Source organism: Thermobia domestica, chromosome 11 (assembly GCF_964235325.1).
Source record: "Thermobia domestica chromosome 11, izTheDome1.hap1.1, whole genome shotgun sequence".
NCBI lineage: Eukaryota > Metazoa > Arthropoda > Insecta > Zygentoma > Lepismatidae > Thermobia > Thermobia domestica.
Genome location: NC_137464.1, coordinates 195,770,661 through 195,787,325, shown reverse-complemented (window position 1 = coordinate 195,787,325; position 16,665 = coordinate 195,770,661). Strand labels below are relative to the sequence as shown.

Genomic DNA, 16,665 nt, shown 5'->3' with positions numbered 1-16,665 from the left:
TGACAGATTCAGTACTTCTGACCGCTGCAACCCATCGGAATATAATGTTTCGATCTGAGACTCTATCTCGAAGTTCGACATTAAAATTTTGACGAAAAAGACGAACCTTGACCACGAATCACTATTTCTAAAGAACTGCTCGACTGAGAATACACGATGCTCTACGCTCCAACGCTCCATAGAGATTAAAACTGCATTGTCGGAGCTGTCTGCCAACAGTCGCTCAAAATCAATATATCTACTCGTCGCTGAGTACTAGCGATTTAAAAGATACATGCGCTTCCTCTGCTACATCCTGTATAACAACAAACACATACATTTTCAGTTAATGTGCCAAAGGTCATGAATTTGTGCTAATGGAAAGAAGTTAAAGCTTCAATATCCAAGATAATTTTTGAATTGAATAGATTTTTGTTCCGGAATCCAGTGACGCAACAATGTCATCTCTTCATTCATCAATTCGAACTCTAAATATCTAGTCATTATTTAATTGTTGTTATGCGGGAAGCTTTTCGTGGTGGAGATTTTACTGGAGAGTTCGAATTACAAATCCTCTCTTCTTCGTCAGTTTGCGAGAAACCGGTGTCGTTCTAGATGTCATTATTCTCAGAATCAGAAGCAGAAACGTACGAAAGGTGTGGTTTGTATGGGTCCACTTCCCCAAAAACCCGACTTTTCTGTAAATTTAGTCTAATTTTAGGGGTAATTTTAAAAATTTCAATATAATTTATCCTCGTATTGAATTTGAAACCCTCCTCTGAAATAAATTTCTGCGTACGTGTCCGATCAGAGGATTCATATTCTGATAGTTCATCACATTCTGAGTCTACAGATTGAACCGCTCATGCCACCAAGTATTTGTGAATGTATCGTAGAAACTCTCGCGACGTTTTCACATTTTGGTCTGTTTCAATGGAGATCCTTTCGCAAAAGAACACGAATTGAAAAAAGATGTCTCCAAGAAGTGAGACATCTCTTTTACACCGAGATAAATGACATCTTTCGGCAACATCTTGCCTTGGGATGAGTGAATAGTTATACGATATCAAGCAGTGATGGGTGTATGTTGTCAAGAGAAAGATTTACCATCATCACTTCACGTTCTAGTTATTAAAGGGATCACTATAGAGTTATTAAGGAGTCGAAACTCTGGAGTCAAGCTAGACCAGCTGACATATTCGTTCTTGTTTGAACTTGGGGATGAATGCCGTCTGGACTATCAGTATTCAACCTAGAGATTCAAAATACTACCCAGATAGCAGAAACAGCTTGCCACAAGCATGATATAAGCTTGTCGTGGCAAGGATATAAGCTTGTCCCAAGCTTGTTACGACAAGTCCGTAAGCGTATATCAAGGCTGATTCAAGCGACGAAGTTGACAGGCGACAAGCATATTGTAGGCTTATACTGTAAGGTTGTTTCAAGCTTGTCAGCTCAAGCTTATTGCAAACTTGTTACATAAAGCATGCTACAGGCTTGTTACCTCAAGTTTATTTCAAACTTGGTACGTAATGCTTGCTCCAGGCTTGTTACCTCAAGTCTATTTCAAACTTGGTACATAATGCTTGCTACAGGCTTGTTACCTCAAGTTTATTTCAAACTTAGTACATAATGCTTGCTACAGGCTTGTTACCTCAAGTTTATTTCAAACTTAGTACATAATGCTTGCTACAGGCTTGTCACCTCAAGCTTATTTCAAGCTGTCCACTTCAAGTTTAGCACATGCTTAATATGTCTCGTTTATTGCAAGCTTCTCAGTAAAGCTTGATACAAATTTATTTCTGCAAGTGAGAAAATGATTCATCTGCTTGGCGACATGTATAATGTTTGATGTGAAGGTTAGTATAATGTTCAATGTGTAAGTTACATAAATGATGGTGTGTATTCTTTTGCCATCTGAGGTGTTTAGATATTGCCATCACTTTATTGGCATTATTTTAAATATATATAGGGGAAACCATACCATACTTACTATTAATAGTAAACATAGTAGTAAGCTATGGTTTCTGCAATATTTTTAATGCCAATAAAGTGGTGGCAATATCCAAACGCCCTCAGATGGCAAAAGAACACACACCATCATTTATGTAACTTACACACTGAACATTATACTAACCTTCACATCAAACATTATACATGACGCCAAGCAGATGAATCATTTTCTCACGTGCAGAAACAAATCTGTATCAAGGTTTACACTACTGGGCCTCACATCAAACCTTATACAAAATGAAATCAACCTCATATAGAGAACAATCCTGCAAAAATAAACGTAAAGGTGACGACGAAAGAACTGTTAAACCTACATAAGCAATGTTCTGAAAAAGAATAGTTGTGTTCGGTCAAAATGAAAGCAAAATAATGTATACTTTCACAATCTGTATTATGCTTCTTTCCTTGGTCCATTATGCGTCTTTGCAGCACGAGATTCAGGTTTATTTCTGTTGAGTAACATTATTGAAATATCATGTTAAATTATAAATCCATGTCTCACACAACATTGGTGTTGAATATATACCCCATACTCCAGTCTATTGAGATTAGTATCTTATCTCAACATAGAAAGCAACACTTTTCCTGAGTTCCTTGGTGAATATACTATGCGACCTGGCAGATCAGCATCCAATTAGTTTACCATTAACCACAGTTTGATGTTGAAGTTGAGCGTCCCGTTTCAGCACGAAATTTTACATGAGACACTGACCTGTAGAATCCGAACAGTAATGCGTTCAGTGTTTGTAAGGTCTTCCACTGGGAATCGACCACAACCCTAGGCGCACCAAAGACGTACACCACTAGACAAGCGTCAAGGGCTAAGCAAACTTTTAAATTATCAGATTTCAGGAAAGAAAGAAATATAAATTAAATCCTAGAACCACTGCTACACAGGATGCGAAATACTGAGGATGGCCATTCCCACACTTCAAAATTTTGAAAGAAAATTCATCCTCAATAATTTACTGGAGAGATAAGGTGACATCGACACTGTCAGAAGTATACAAACTATTTACAGTAAATCTGTGCAGTTAGTGGACAACCTAGTGGATAAGCATTATCCCTAACCTTACATATATCATTAATTTTGGATGTTCAATATATGAAATCTTCATTTCAAAACTTTCCAGTGCAATTTTTTTTACTTATTTATTTACTCCTATCTCTCCCCGATCATAACTGTTATGATTTCGCATCCTGCTGCTACATAATTGAAATAAATTATCCCTACATTCTACGCAATAACTGATATAAGGTTCCATGAAAACAATCAGCTTGTATTACAATGTTATTTATTGAACTTATTTACATTTTTTGTATTATTTCTAACTTATTTCCTTAATTGGGTTCCTCAACTTCAACGGTGTGACCTTCCACTACAGGTTTTGAATTTCTTCGTTCTCTGCAAAATAACGATCATAAATACGTGCTGAAAAACATGTAATTGATTGCACAGTTAAAAGAAAACATTCATATTGTTTACCTTATAAATACGCTCTCATTAAAATACATTATTATTCTTTGAAGTAAGTGCCACACAAGGCAACAGAGTCTGGCACTCATTTCTCAGATCTGGTGATCCATGGCTTGGAAGCACTCCAAATATGATCTCTATAGCATTACTGTAGAATTTTTTATAGTGAATTAATATTCCCTAATCGAGCTCACCTATTCAGATGTTAGATTTGTAGTGTGACACTTCTTATTCAAAGTGTCTTGACTATGTCAAACACAATATAATTCATCTTCCCATACTGAAAATTAATAAAGTAATTTTAAACACTACTATACACAAACATTACCCAAACACTCTTTCGGTTTAGCGGCATCCCTTATATTCTACATTTTACGTTTTACAGCCTTATTTGATTAAATTTTGACGATCACTCATAAGAAACACTTGAAAGGAAAGAATCGCGTTTGTTACAATTACAACATACTCTCCCACAGTCTGATATTAAGTCGTCTCGGGATCGCACGAATCTGTCTGGGTCATACAGGGTCAGGGATATGACTACTTCGGGAACACGAGTCACGAAGTATGTTACTCGTTTCATCACTGGTACCACTGCATGGTATTTATTCACTTTACCTATTTCAATGTTCTAGTGCCAGTAAATTTTCAGTAAGGTTTTTTTTTAATTTCCTAGCTGAAAATGTGCATTGTTCTGTGAGAGCATCAAATTGAGATAAATCCAGAAAATGTCATATTGACTCACTCGGTACTGTTGTATAAGCACGGCGTTACGAAAAACAAACGAAGTAATCACTGATATAAGAAATCACTGAGAGATGGAAGAACAAATATTTACTTATTTCTGTAATTTTCTCTGCATGCCTTGTATGAAATGCAATCTGATCTCACGATTCACAGGAAAGATAGGTCATAAGTGTGTGAACCTGTATACCTTGTATTCTTCACGGAGCAACATAAATAACAGATGATGACCTACAAGGTGTTATCCTGCGTCACGTACAACAGAACGCATGGGAAAGTGTAGAATTTACTAAAGTAGGCACCGTGTACACGGACAACTTCGTACCATTTTGCAACGAGTTTGGAACATACCTTAGAGGTTCAATGAAATATTTCTCTTTAAAAATAAAAAATAAAATAGTTACTGGTGACTAATACGTAAAGAGGTGTCGAACAACAATTCACTGGAATTATTTGTGACAGTAAAACAAACGGATTTTAATCCTGAGCCTTACAGCGGAGGAATACATCTTTGCAACGTTTCATTCTTTCAAAACACAAGAATCACTGATAGGAAGACATGCATATTGCCTTCATCATACATATCAAATGAAGAAGGGATGACTCATTACCGTAAATGTAACACTTAAGTTTATTTGACCCATATTCATGGAACGTCGTGTCGGAGTCATTAGCGTCGTTTCACAATTCATTATAGAGAAGTAATAAATACTCCTGCGACCTATCGACCTAGTTCTTTATATCCCATCTTTGAAAGCAGAAACATTTCTCAGTGTACATGGCACAAGGAAGGAAAATCACTTCATTTACTTCAATCCAGTCAAATTCTGAATGCATTTTAAGACCTATGTCTCCCTATTTATTTTCCTGGTAATTTGTTGTTCGAGTGTTTACGCATACGCATACTTTGGCGTGTTCCATCCTATTGAAATCTTTTTGTCTTTGGGGGGAAAAAAACTACTCTTACTTTTTTAATTTATTTTTTTATCACTGCCACTGCTGAATGAAGTCTCTATCTTGTGGATAAAACATTAACCTTTATTTCTTGTTCAATTTTAGTGTTGATTACTTCTTTTTCATACTGAATGAAGTCTTATCTTCCCGAAAACTCGGGAATGTCTTTGTAAGAGAGAAATGTGCATTTACTATTATTTTGTCTTTTAACAAAACTTTCTAACTGCTGAAGTCTTTATCTTCTAGGAAAAAAAACTGTTTCTTGATTAGTTTTAATGTTATTTTACTTCTTTTCTATCTCCTGAATGAAACCGTATCTTCTGAGAAGGAAAAAAAACTACAATACCATCTGTATCTTAATTAATTATAGTACTTTATTGCTTGTTTATATACTAAACGAAATAATCTTATCGTCTGGAAGATTCTGCAATTGCATATTTCTCTATTACAATGGCATTGCAGAGTTTTCCAGAATGTAAGATGGTTTCATTTAGTATAGAAAAGAAGTAATTAACTCTAATCAATCAAGAAAGAGGGTGGTATTGTAGTTTTTCTCTCAAGAGATGAGTTCGTTCAGTAGATAGAAAAGATGTAAAATAACACTAAAATTAGTCAAGAAAAAAAGAGGTTAGTTGCTTTCTGTTTTTCATACACCAGGTAGGAAATGTTTTTAGAAGGCAAATATAACAGTAAGTGCCTATCTCTCTATTACTCTGACATCGCAGTTTTCAAAAAATGAAATTTTCTTCAGTATAGAAAAGAAGTAATCAACACCAAAATTAATCAAGTAAAAAATGTTAGCCTTAAAAAAAAAAGATTTCATTCAGCAGAGAGGAGTAATCAAAAAATAAAATTAACAGAGGTACTTTCTTCCAGAAGACAAGAAAATAAAAATGTAAACAGTAATGAATCTCGATTTTAGTTAAAATTTCCATCCTCCGAGGAAAGTAACAGGAAAGCTGCTAAATTATAAGGGATAATAAAATAATAAATACATACAAGGTAAACATTTCATCTCATTTCACTGTGTACTAATACATGAGTGCGTAAAAATGGACTCATCTCGCTATATAAAATACAAAGACCTAAGTGATTGAGTGACCGACAGATCTTTGCACAGGCCAAATCGCTTAAGATAGACAAGTTAAATATGGACAGTACATGGTATTTGTTACGTAGGATACCACTAAGGAAGGATTTTTGCAAATTCGACAGGAAGGGGAGGAAAATAGGTGTGGGACGTATTTTTAAAATATAACCATATCTCCGAATTCCTTAAGGTTACAGACTTGAACTTTGATATTCGGATGTCTCATTTCAAATAATTTGACATATTTAAGCGGTTTTTGATATTTTAGTACAAAGGAAAAAAAGAAAAAAAGGTGAGAAAGAAAAGAAAAGGAGTGAGGATTACAATTATTATAAGATGTCGAAATCTCTGAATTTATGAAGGTTTGAAACATGAAATTTGGTATTTTCATATTATTTAAAATAAGTAGATAAGAATTTAAGCGCTTTTGAAATATGCCTCGGAGGTAAGAAAGGGGGGTGGAAAGAAAAATGGATGGGGATTATAATTATTATAGTAAAGTATTTAATCCCTTAAGGTGAGAGATTTGAAGTTCAGTATTTCCATTTCTCATTTGCCACGTGTTTCGGCCCTTTTTTTTCTTTTTTGTCATGCTAGTAAAAAGGGAAAGAAACGATGTGGAGAGGAGAAAACAAAGGTGGGGATTACAATTATTCTAATAAAATGTCGGTATCTCTAAATCTCTTAAGATTTGAAATATGGAAGTAACTTCTCATTTAAAATTATTACAAAAGCGTTTTATGATACATATCCTAAAAGGAAGAAAAAAGGAAGGATTACAATTATTATAATTAAATGTTCATATCTTGGGATCCGGGAAAGTAAGAGGCATTGAAACGGTCGAAATCTCTTTTTCCTCCAAATCCACAGAATTTTATGCATATGATATTGATCTATTGACCTAATGATGTGAGAAATGTAGTGAATACAAAACGTATATGTAGAGAAGAACGCGTCCATGGACCAAGTTGCAGATCCCTAGCTTATTTAGTGATGGTAAGAACTTTCCGGTCTCTCTCGTGATTGTAAGGAAAATAGGTAAAACTATACTTACCTACGCAGTAGTCTAGGCTCCGCCTGCTGCAGCCAAACACCCAATACTTCCTTCACCGTTTCTTCTGTTGCGACGGTGTACATCTTACGAACAGCAGCTGAAAAGAAAGATAGAATTTCAAGCAAATACTAGCGATTTTTATTCTTTAAAAAAAAAACAAAAAAAAAACCCGTCATTTGAAATAAATTTCCCTCTTAAATAGCTTTACGAAATTATGGTATGTTTGTAAACATGGATACCTACAGCTGAAACTAATTCCTATATTATTTTTCAAGTCACCTAAGCTAGGCCCCTATTTTGTGATTTTTATGTAAGGGTACTATAGAAAGTTATCTTCCACCACACTTTTGGTGTATTATATAATGGAAAAGTTACATTTTTCGATACAAATGTAACAAGACTTTCTTCCGGTGCCCTTAGTGGTGATATGGTTTTGAGTCAACGTTTAAAGTCACCTTAAATAACACTACAAAAAACACATTAGGTTTTGGCTAACTTCGTTGTCACGAAAAATTGAAAGATGAAGACGACAGAAAGACGAAAGTTTGACTATTCGCCGTCTTGAAAGCCTGCAACTTTTCTCTTTTGATACTGGAATTATGGTAACTTCGAAAGCTATGTTCTTCTAGTGTTTTATCTGCGTTCCAGTGTTAGACAAAGAGCTCTGAAATTTTGCACCTTTAAAATATCGGCAGGGGAGACAGTTTGGCATACTATGTAATACTACCAGACTAACAGTGTTGCCAACTCAACAAAAGTTATATTCGTGTGGTAGACAGTATCAAATTTACAGGTATACACGAAAAGTCTGGTGCAAAATTATACTTTACAGTAGTGATTCCTACACTGTACTTTAATTTAAATTCGTTGACACTATTGACTTTATTTAGCCCTGGAATCATTCCTACCTTGGAATTTTATTTGGTTTTAGATTTTCCGTACACCTTACAAATTCTTTTGAATGCTTTTTCAAGCAAAGATTTGTTTAAATATATACTTTGCCAGTAAAGCTTTGTTTACAACATAGAGTGTTGGATCAGTTATTGAATTTCCTATACATTCTGCACAGATGTTATATTCACCCAGTAAGGGTGAAAACATTTACATATTTTACTACTTGACAGTAAAAGAATCCTAAAGTACTCAAAGCACACTTTATTCATGAAGAATTACTTCTGATTGCTTGGGACATACTAATATGAGAACACACGTCCAGTACGAGAGAAGTAAGACTTAATAATTAGCAAACTGGAATTTTGTATGGTTACTAGCATAAATAAATAAATGAAGTTAAATATTTCAGTACAACTTTTCAAATCAACTTACTGTTGATCTTATTGCACATTTGGTTGGACCCAAAGGTGTGCTTTTTTGCTTCATGATCCTTGGTTTCCTGCCAGAGTAGGAGAATTCCATTGCGAGTTTGTCGCACAAAGTTCTTCTTATTGTATTGTGAGCGAAACCTTTTAAAATCCTTACCACCAATTGACAGTAATACTTTTACCTGTAAGAAAGGAAAGTATTTAGATCTAATGCATGCTGAAATCAAAAAGAAAAACAATATATATAAGGGTCCGTATTGTTATGTTTTTCTACCAGTGGGAAAAAAAACGAAGCATGAATGAAACTAGATTAATTTTTAGATACCGTAATGTGAAGTGTGAAAAAAAAAAGGCGTGGGGTTCTGAGTTTCACGGAAGGCCGTATCAAATGGGCTACGTGACTAACAAAAACTGTTTACCTGGGATTTATTTGGTAACTTTCAGCTTTATATCGGAATAGTGGTTATTTAAAAGGACCATTGTCCGTTTGAATTAGAAAAAAATAATATATATATATATATATATATATATATATATATATATATATATATATATATATATGTGTGTGTGTGTGTGTGTGTATGTATATGGAAATTACATACACTTCCAAAAGTAACAAGTAACAGTGGGTTAATCAGTGCTGCCAACAAGTAGTGTTAGAAAATAGCTAAATGACGCACAAAAACTAGCTAAAAATGGCTCAACTTACCTTAAATTATAGGTAACAGAATTTAGGAATAAAGAAACTAAATATTTGGTACTTTAAGTCTACTAGTTTACAAAGATGTTCTAATATTATTTATCTTTTGATATCCTCAAATCAAACAGTTTCACAATACAATTTGTTCCTTCATTGACTAGAAGTAATAAAATCTCTTGAATTATTTTCAACTTCTAATGCTGGGTATGGCTTGATAACACTATTGATCTATCACAAAAATATATACATGCACATGCACGCATCTCAACAAGAAAAACTCCACCCAAACTAAAAATACACTAGAAACTAATCAAACAAATTAACTATGGAGAAACCAGATCCAGAAATCCCAATTTACCGTGACGGATAGGTGAGACTGATAAAAGATATCTAATCTACTGTGACAATGTAAGTGCTGTTGTAAACAAAAGAATTAGAAAAATACCAAGATAAACTACTTTTTTTAGGTTTTTCATATTTTCTAAAAAAAAAAAAAAAAATTGACTGCAAAAGATTTAATTGCCGCCTAAATGACTATATTAGCAAGTATGAATGGCAAGTTGACCAAAATTATAGTCCATGGCTAATGCACATGATAATGGCTAAATTGGCAAAAATGGAGTTGATGCTAACATTTAGTCAAAAGAGAGATGTTCCAAAAAGCGTAAATTAAAAGATATAACAAAGATTTGAAACCTGCTTCATAACTTGTACAGGTTTGATAGGATACTTACATATTTCTTTCCGAAGTTAGTTTCTTCAAGCTTTCTCTCAAATGTTTGAAAATCATTCAACGTTCGCAGAGGCAGAAGGCTAAGAAGTTCGGATTCTTCGTTTATGGACTCTGCTTTCACACTCACACCATTAATTAGAAGTGTGTCGACCTTCTTCTCGACGGAAGATACTCTTTCACTAAGGTCAGCTAAAGTAGATTGCATTTGGCCAAATACAATTCTGATATCTGCAATAAATTTTAGGAAATATTGTTTTGAAGGTGTTAATATAACTAGAAAATATATTCTTTCACAAAACATTGAAACAATTAAATGTACATTCATGTTCAAAATGATTGTCGCATATCTATAACTGTCTTCTTGTAAGAATATAATTTGATAATGATTTTGCAGGGTACTTTTAATACCGATACTATGTGTAGTATAATCGAGAAATGTGTATTTGTGGAAAATTTTATAGGGAAAGAATTATAAGCACATAAATTAGAATGAGTAAAACAAATGGACAAGAAAGTTTTATTGTTCTTATTTACTGCTCTTTTGACATGAAATTTGCCACATACATGTCTTTGCCGATTATGCACATACCAACATTATAAGAAATACAGGGCGAATTCGTTATCAAATTTTATTCCTACAACAACATATTTATAGACATGCGACAATAATTTTGGACATGGATGTACGTTTGTGGTGGACAAACACCATGTGCGTAGATTTTCTCAGGGTCCTACCGTTCCCCTCCACTTTCTTCAATCCATTATTTAATTCATTCTCATCATCACCGTCTCCTTTAGGCTGCCCCGCATAACCGTGGGAGAAAACTCCAAGATTTTATTTAAATATGATTTCGCTGTTCATTTAATCAGAAATCTTGGGGGGAAAAGTGGGGAACAATTAGGAAGACCTGTGTAGAAGACCACTACGTTGGAGAATTATGGCCAGGTCATTAGAGTATGACGTTATAAATCAGCACTGCGGAAGGAAAGGGTTGATTGCTCAGAGGTAGAACGTTGCCTTTTGGTGCGACGGATCTTTGGTTCAATCTCCGGCCTTATGAGTTTATGATGGACAATATCATATTCGTGAGGGTTTTCCCGTTCTCATGCCACTAATTCCTTCATAATCATTCACTATCATTAGTCATCCGTGTATCTTAACATTAACCCTAGGAAGACTAAACTATAATTGGTCACGTGAAAGACTAAGGGAGGTCAATTTTGCTCGTGGTTGTAAATTCCAATTTTAAACCTACTAATGTATTTTCAAGTTATTTAATGACTGCTACTAATAAATGAGAGTTGTAAAATTATTTTAAGACTTGTGAAATTTTATTTTAATAGGAAATATTACAAGTCCCAGTACAGACTACTACCGCATTTGGTTAGCAGACATGAAGTAGCTTGAAATACATTAGCCTGTGTAGACAAGTTACTATACTAAACCTGAGAGTATTACGTTTGCTCAATGTATAAAAGTAGATTATGTTAATTTAGTCATCCATTCAAAGAATAGATAAGTTTACATGATCCTTTCAAAGTAAAACTGTACTCCTCTTAACATTTCTAAGTTGCTAAAAAAAAATGTACTTAGTCTCCTGCGCTAAAAAAAAAAAAAAAAAAAAAAACAACTACCACAATAATGTGCTTTCTAATAAAACTAAATTTAAGTTTAGATTACAGAAGAAAATACAAAAAATTTCAAACGTAAAATTCATTTGTTCGGGCAAAGAGAAAAAGAAAGTGCGGGTAAATTTGACCAACCTTCGTCTTTCTATGGTTAAGGACATAACAGCGGGGTTATGAAGAACGGGACCTACAGCTTAAAGTGAGATCCGAACCACTACTCAATTTGCAGAGAGATATTGTCCTTCATTTGAACTCGAAACCAGAATCCCTTGATAACAAAGGTGATAAATCCACAGACTCATCATCCACGGAGGTCAACTGATAGAAATACGTTGCAGTGATCTTGCATACTTGTGAATATTTTAGGAGCCACTTAAGAACCAAAAGGGAAAGAACTGCAAAATGGAATCACTCTATAGTTATACAGATTAAATCAATGGACAATTTTAAAAGACTATATAGTACAGAAGATCTAATTTAGTCAGTCAGAAATATAGGCTTAATTTAATTTGCTAATCAACACAGGAAGTGACTAATAGTTCTGGACCATTCATACTATCTTTCTAAATAAAACTTTTTATTATTATTATTATTAACAAACCAATCAAACCTAATAAAAATCTCTGTTTCGTCGATCTACTTTCCAATGTTATAAATTTAGACACTTAATCAGCTTCTGTGGAAAAGTTTTGTTGACCGTCCGCTAGTGTGGCAGCGCACTACAGGCAGTTCGGCGGGAACTCCAAACTTGATAAAATAAAATCACAATTAAAGAGACAAGTTAAAAAAGTATTTTTCACGAATCCCAGCCCCACTCAACTTGTGGTCTATCATGCCTCCGACAAGGAAAATTCAAGCTTAACCAATGCTGAAGGAGTAGACTGCTGAATAATTTATGATGTAATGGCAAATCATTTGCAGAACTAGTTGGCCTATGACCTCTAGTTTTAGCGAGTTGCGTTCATTTCTCGAGCTTGCGACCTTGTTTAATCGAATCATCAGCCTCAAATTACCTTTACTCTTAATAAAAAAAAAAAAAAGGGCAACGGTTACTCCACTTTAATCTAAGGTAAACGTATTTAAACAAAAAAAAAAAAAAAAAAAAAAAAAACTGGTGTAAAGCAAACATTCCGGTTTAAGTGAAAAAAAGTTTTAAAAAAACACGATTTTGGCCAATCCTGAAAAATAGCGTTATTTCTTTATTACATCCGTTCAGATTGCAAATATTTTTCTGAGATTTTAGATCCAGACTTCATTCACCTATTCAGAAAAAAAAAGTAAACAAAAGCACTAAAATCAATTAAGAGACAGAAGTTACTGTTTTTAGAGGATAAAAAGATAAAAATGTAAGCAACGAAAAACCTAGTTTTCTTCAAACTTACACCCTCGACTTCTTAGCTTACAAACTTCAAACTAATATGCCAACTTATTTTCGCGTAATAATCCATTTTGAATTATTATTAATATCTAATAAGTAATTTTTCGAAATTCATCGTTCTTTTACCCTAAACAAAAAAGTCCATACCCGATCGAACCTTTCCTTGCACTTATTGTAAAGCGATGAAATGAGCGATATCACTTAATCTAAGATTGATGAAGTATACCTTAGAATAAGTAATTGTTACTAAATAAAGTCGGACATAAGTATTTATATTCTTCAATTTTGCCCCCAACCTCCGAATAAATATGGAAGAACATAAGGAACGAAAGATAAGCATGATGCATTCTAAAATGAGTGAAATGTCCAGACTTGCTTGCTGCATTTAAATATCATCCGTACCGATTCTTGGGGAAGCCACATCAGTTAAAATTTTTAGTGTATCGGTGAAAGCTAAAACAAGAAAGCTTAGGCAATGTATTAATTCAAAGCAGTTTTCTCCTCGATTGTAGAGATAAAACGTAATTTTCATTACTTTAGCAGACGGCTCTCCAAATTTAAATCGATTTTGTTGATTTTTTCACTAGATTTGGGGCACTACTTTACAAACGCTTCACGAACCACAGCTGAGCGAGCGGAGGGAATTAGAAGCCCCGTAGGACTTGTTTTTTCCCCTTATCTTTTGTTACACACGATTGGCATTGAAGCCATTGTAGACTGTCATTTTCCAAAACTTAACATACAAATACTGGCATTTCGTTCCTTGCTTGTATTTAACCGCCTTCCGCCCTGGCAAATAGCTCCACCATAACATACTTACTTTCCCATGTATACTCATTTGCACATACAATTTATTGAGTTTAAAACACTTACATTATCATTTAACTACCTTCATTATTAATATGGGGTTAACTCTAGCAGATGGCTCTACCTAGTTAAATAAATTATTTTAATGTGTTTAGACTTCATAAATCGTATCTGTTATATAGAATCCTACGAAATGGAAAATTAAGTATGTTATGGTGGATCTAATTGACAAGGCGGTAGGCAGACGAATACAAGCAAGGAATGAGATGGCAGTAAGTACATATGAAGCTTTGGAAAATGATCGTCTGCAATGGTTGCAATGCCAAACGCGTGTAACTTAAAAGTAGGGGGAAAAAAACGAGCCCTGCGGGGCATCTATTTCCCTTCGCTCGCTCAGCTATGCTACGTAAAGTGTTATGTAACGGCATATTTTTGAACTGGGGGGGGGGGGCAATATTTTGCTTAAATTTTGTACTTTCTTTGTATATATTTTGTATTTTTTTATGGTTTAGGTAGGTTAAGTTAGTTTAGGTTAGGCTGGGTTAAGATACTTGGGCATCACTCGAGCAGATGGTTCTACCAAATGTTCACACATTGCATTTCCCGGTTCCTTTTTGTAGAATATCCACTAAATGAGAAGCTAGTGCATAAACCACGAACCAACTTGTGCTAGGTGGCTACAAAAAAAGCACGAATGCCATCTAACCGTCAGGGCAGGAGTGTAGCTGGGAGTCCCGAGCGGAGCGAGGGGATGCGTCCGTAGAGAGCAGGCGTGTCAGCGACGGAGGACATGCACATCAACGAGGAAAGTGGAAAAATACATAAAATATCCGCAATAATTTTTACATGGTTATTTTACCTGAATACGTATTTTTGATGATTTAGGTTAGGATTAGTTAGTTATGTTAGTAATTACGGTTACGTAACACCAACTCATTTCTCCTGTAAACACGGTGGTTTTACCTGATTTTGGTCCCCAAGTTCCAAAATTCTCTATATGTAACAGTATTATCTCAAATCTAGTGAAAAATGACCATAAAATCGATATAAATATGGTACAGCCGTCTGCTAAAGCAATGCCTTAACAGTTATCAAGTATTCCGCCTATAAATTTTTAATATGATAAAGCCGTCTGCTGAAGTTAACCCTCTAATTTTTGTACTGATATTCAGGGGTGCCCGAGGAAAATTTTCTAGGGAGGGGCCCATCTCCATGGTTGCTATATTACGCCTGGTATTTAATATACATGGTTTCCTATATTACGTATACATTTTTGTAAGCCAAAGGGGGCCCGGGCCCCACCCCCCTCCCCTTCGGGCGCCTATGCTGATGCTAATTGTCAAGAGCCATCACTAACTTTAAAGAATCCAATGGCTAAATATGGTATACATTATACGGATGAACACACTTAAAAGAAAAAAGAAAACAACATAAAAGGTATAAACATAAAATTCCATCCATATTTCAAAAGTAATGAAGTAATACCATCCTAAAAGCGCTCAGCGCACCAGTCTAAAATAAAAATCACCTTTTTATTTTGTAACTAAAACTAAAGTAGGGCTTACTATTACATTTCATACACATAGCTTACCTTTGTTTACCTTTTGGAAGAAATCAAGCGCCAAAACTCAGACTACTCACCAATCCTACAGATGGCTCCATTTGCTAAACAATCGACAAACGTCAAGCGTTTTGAATCAAGCTTGAAATAGGCTTAGTAGAAAGTTGATAAATTCAAGCTTCTTTTCAAGTTAAAAACAAGCTAAAATAAACGTTGATTGTCGCTTGTCGCATTCAATATTCTTTTCAAGTTAAAAACAAGCTAAAATAAACGTTGATTGTCGCTTGTCGCATCAACTGTACATTGCTAAGCCAAAATCAAGGGAAAGGGACCCTTGATTTAAGCTTACATGCTATCTGGGTATGGATTCAACACTAATGTAGGTCATTTTGGAAATTTCATTTTTCACTCCTTCTTACCGCCATGTTGATGGGGTCTGATCTTGATATTAAACAACATCGAGATTGTCACAACTCACCTCGCCGACATTTCTCAAACTACGGATTCGATACTAATATTGGTTGTCGTTGATTATTTTCACATCTCACCCACTTCGCACTCCTATAAGGTTGGTAACGTGTCATATCGCTAATGCACTGGTCTCCAAATTGTAAGTCATACGTGTATCAAGTTTGGGAAATTGCTCCATAGTTATACTGGAACTTACTCATACTGGGTATGAGTGAGTATGACACCTGAGTATTGTTGGAGAAATGGACCTCGGAAGTGGTCATACCAAGGTGAAACGCGTGGCAATGGGAAGATGTAAAAATGGAGTGGCGAGAATCGTCTTGCAATGATAACGCTACACAAGGTGGGAATGCCACTACCACGGATCTTTGCCACCCTGAAACCTCTGCAAATCAATGATAGATAGAGAAATGTACCGCACCATTTGTTATAACGAAACGGGAAGTGTCAATAGTCGGCAGCGTAGTGATAGTCTGCATACAGTAAGGATACCACAGGCAGTTAAAGGTGTAGCTGGAAGAATCGGCGATACCCGTCAGAACTCAATTAGTCATGTCCCGAGAGATGTCAATTTCGAGACCAATCATGCCACAAGTGTTCATTCAGAACCTGGAGCTCAGAGTCACAAATCTCGTACAGGCCATTTCATTGCTGATACATTACACCAGAAGAGCATGGTAAAAGCCAATAACCTCCTCAAGCATTACGAAGAAAACTGTTACATTTATCCTTTCCGACGAGAAGCTGCTCGCA

General features: G+C 35.0%; 1 protein-coding gene across 1 annotated transcript; it reads right to left on the bottom strand.

The window, feature by feature from the left end:
* Nucleotides 1-3,285: 3,285 nt before the first annotated feature.
* LOC145663721 (uncharacterized) lies at nucleotides 3,286-10,296 on the bottom strand. The gene is made up of 4 exons (XM_081729803.1): nucleotides 10,068-10,296; nucleotides 8,638-8,815; nucleotides 7,312-7,408; nucleotides 3,286-3,397 (listed from the first exon to the last, which is right to left on the bottom strand). The coding sequence occupies exons 1-4, from the start codon at nucleotides 10,269-10,271 to the stop codon at nucleotides 3,334-3,336; spliced, it is 543 nt and encodes a 180-aa protein (XP_081585929.1). The 5' UTR covers nucleotides 10,272-10,296; the 3' UTR covers nucleotides 3,286-3,333.
* Between the last annotated feature and the right edge of the window lie 6,369 nt (nucleotides 10,297-16,665).

What these genes read in the sequence shown, in the direction of transcription:
- LOC145663721 (XM_081729803.1), bottom strand. Translation starts at nt 10,271, where the DNA reads ATGCAATCTACTTTAGCTGACCTTAGTGAAAGAGTATCTTCCGTCGAG. An exon ending in CTAACTTCGGAAAGAAATAT is followed by an intron (nt 8,816 to 10,067) that starts GTAAGTATCCTA and finishes CCTTTCTTACAG; the next exon opens with GTAAAAGTATTACTGTCAAT. An exon ending in AATGTGCAATAAGATCAACA is followed by an intron (nt 7,409 to 8,637) that starts GTAAGTTGATTT and finishes CTTTCTTTTCAG; the next exon opens with CTGCTGTTCGTAAGATGTAC.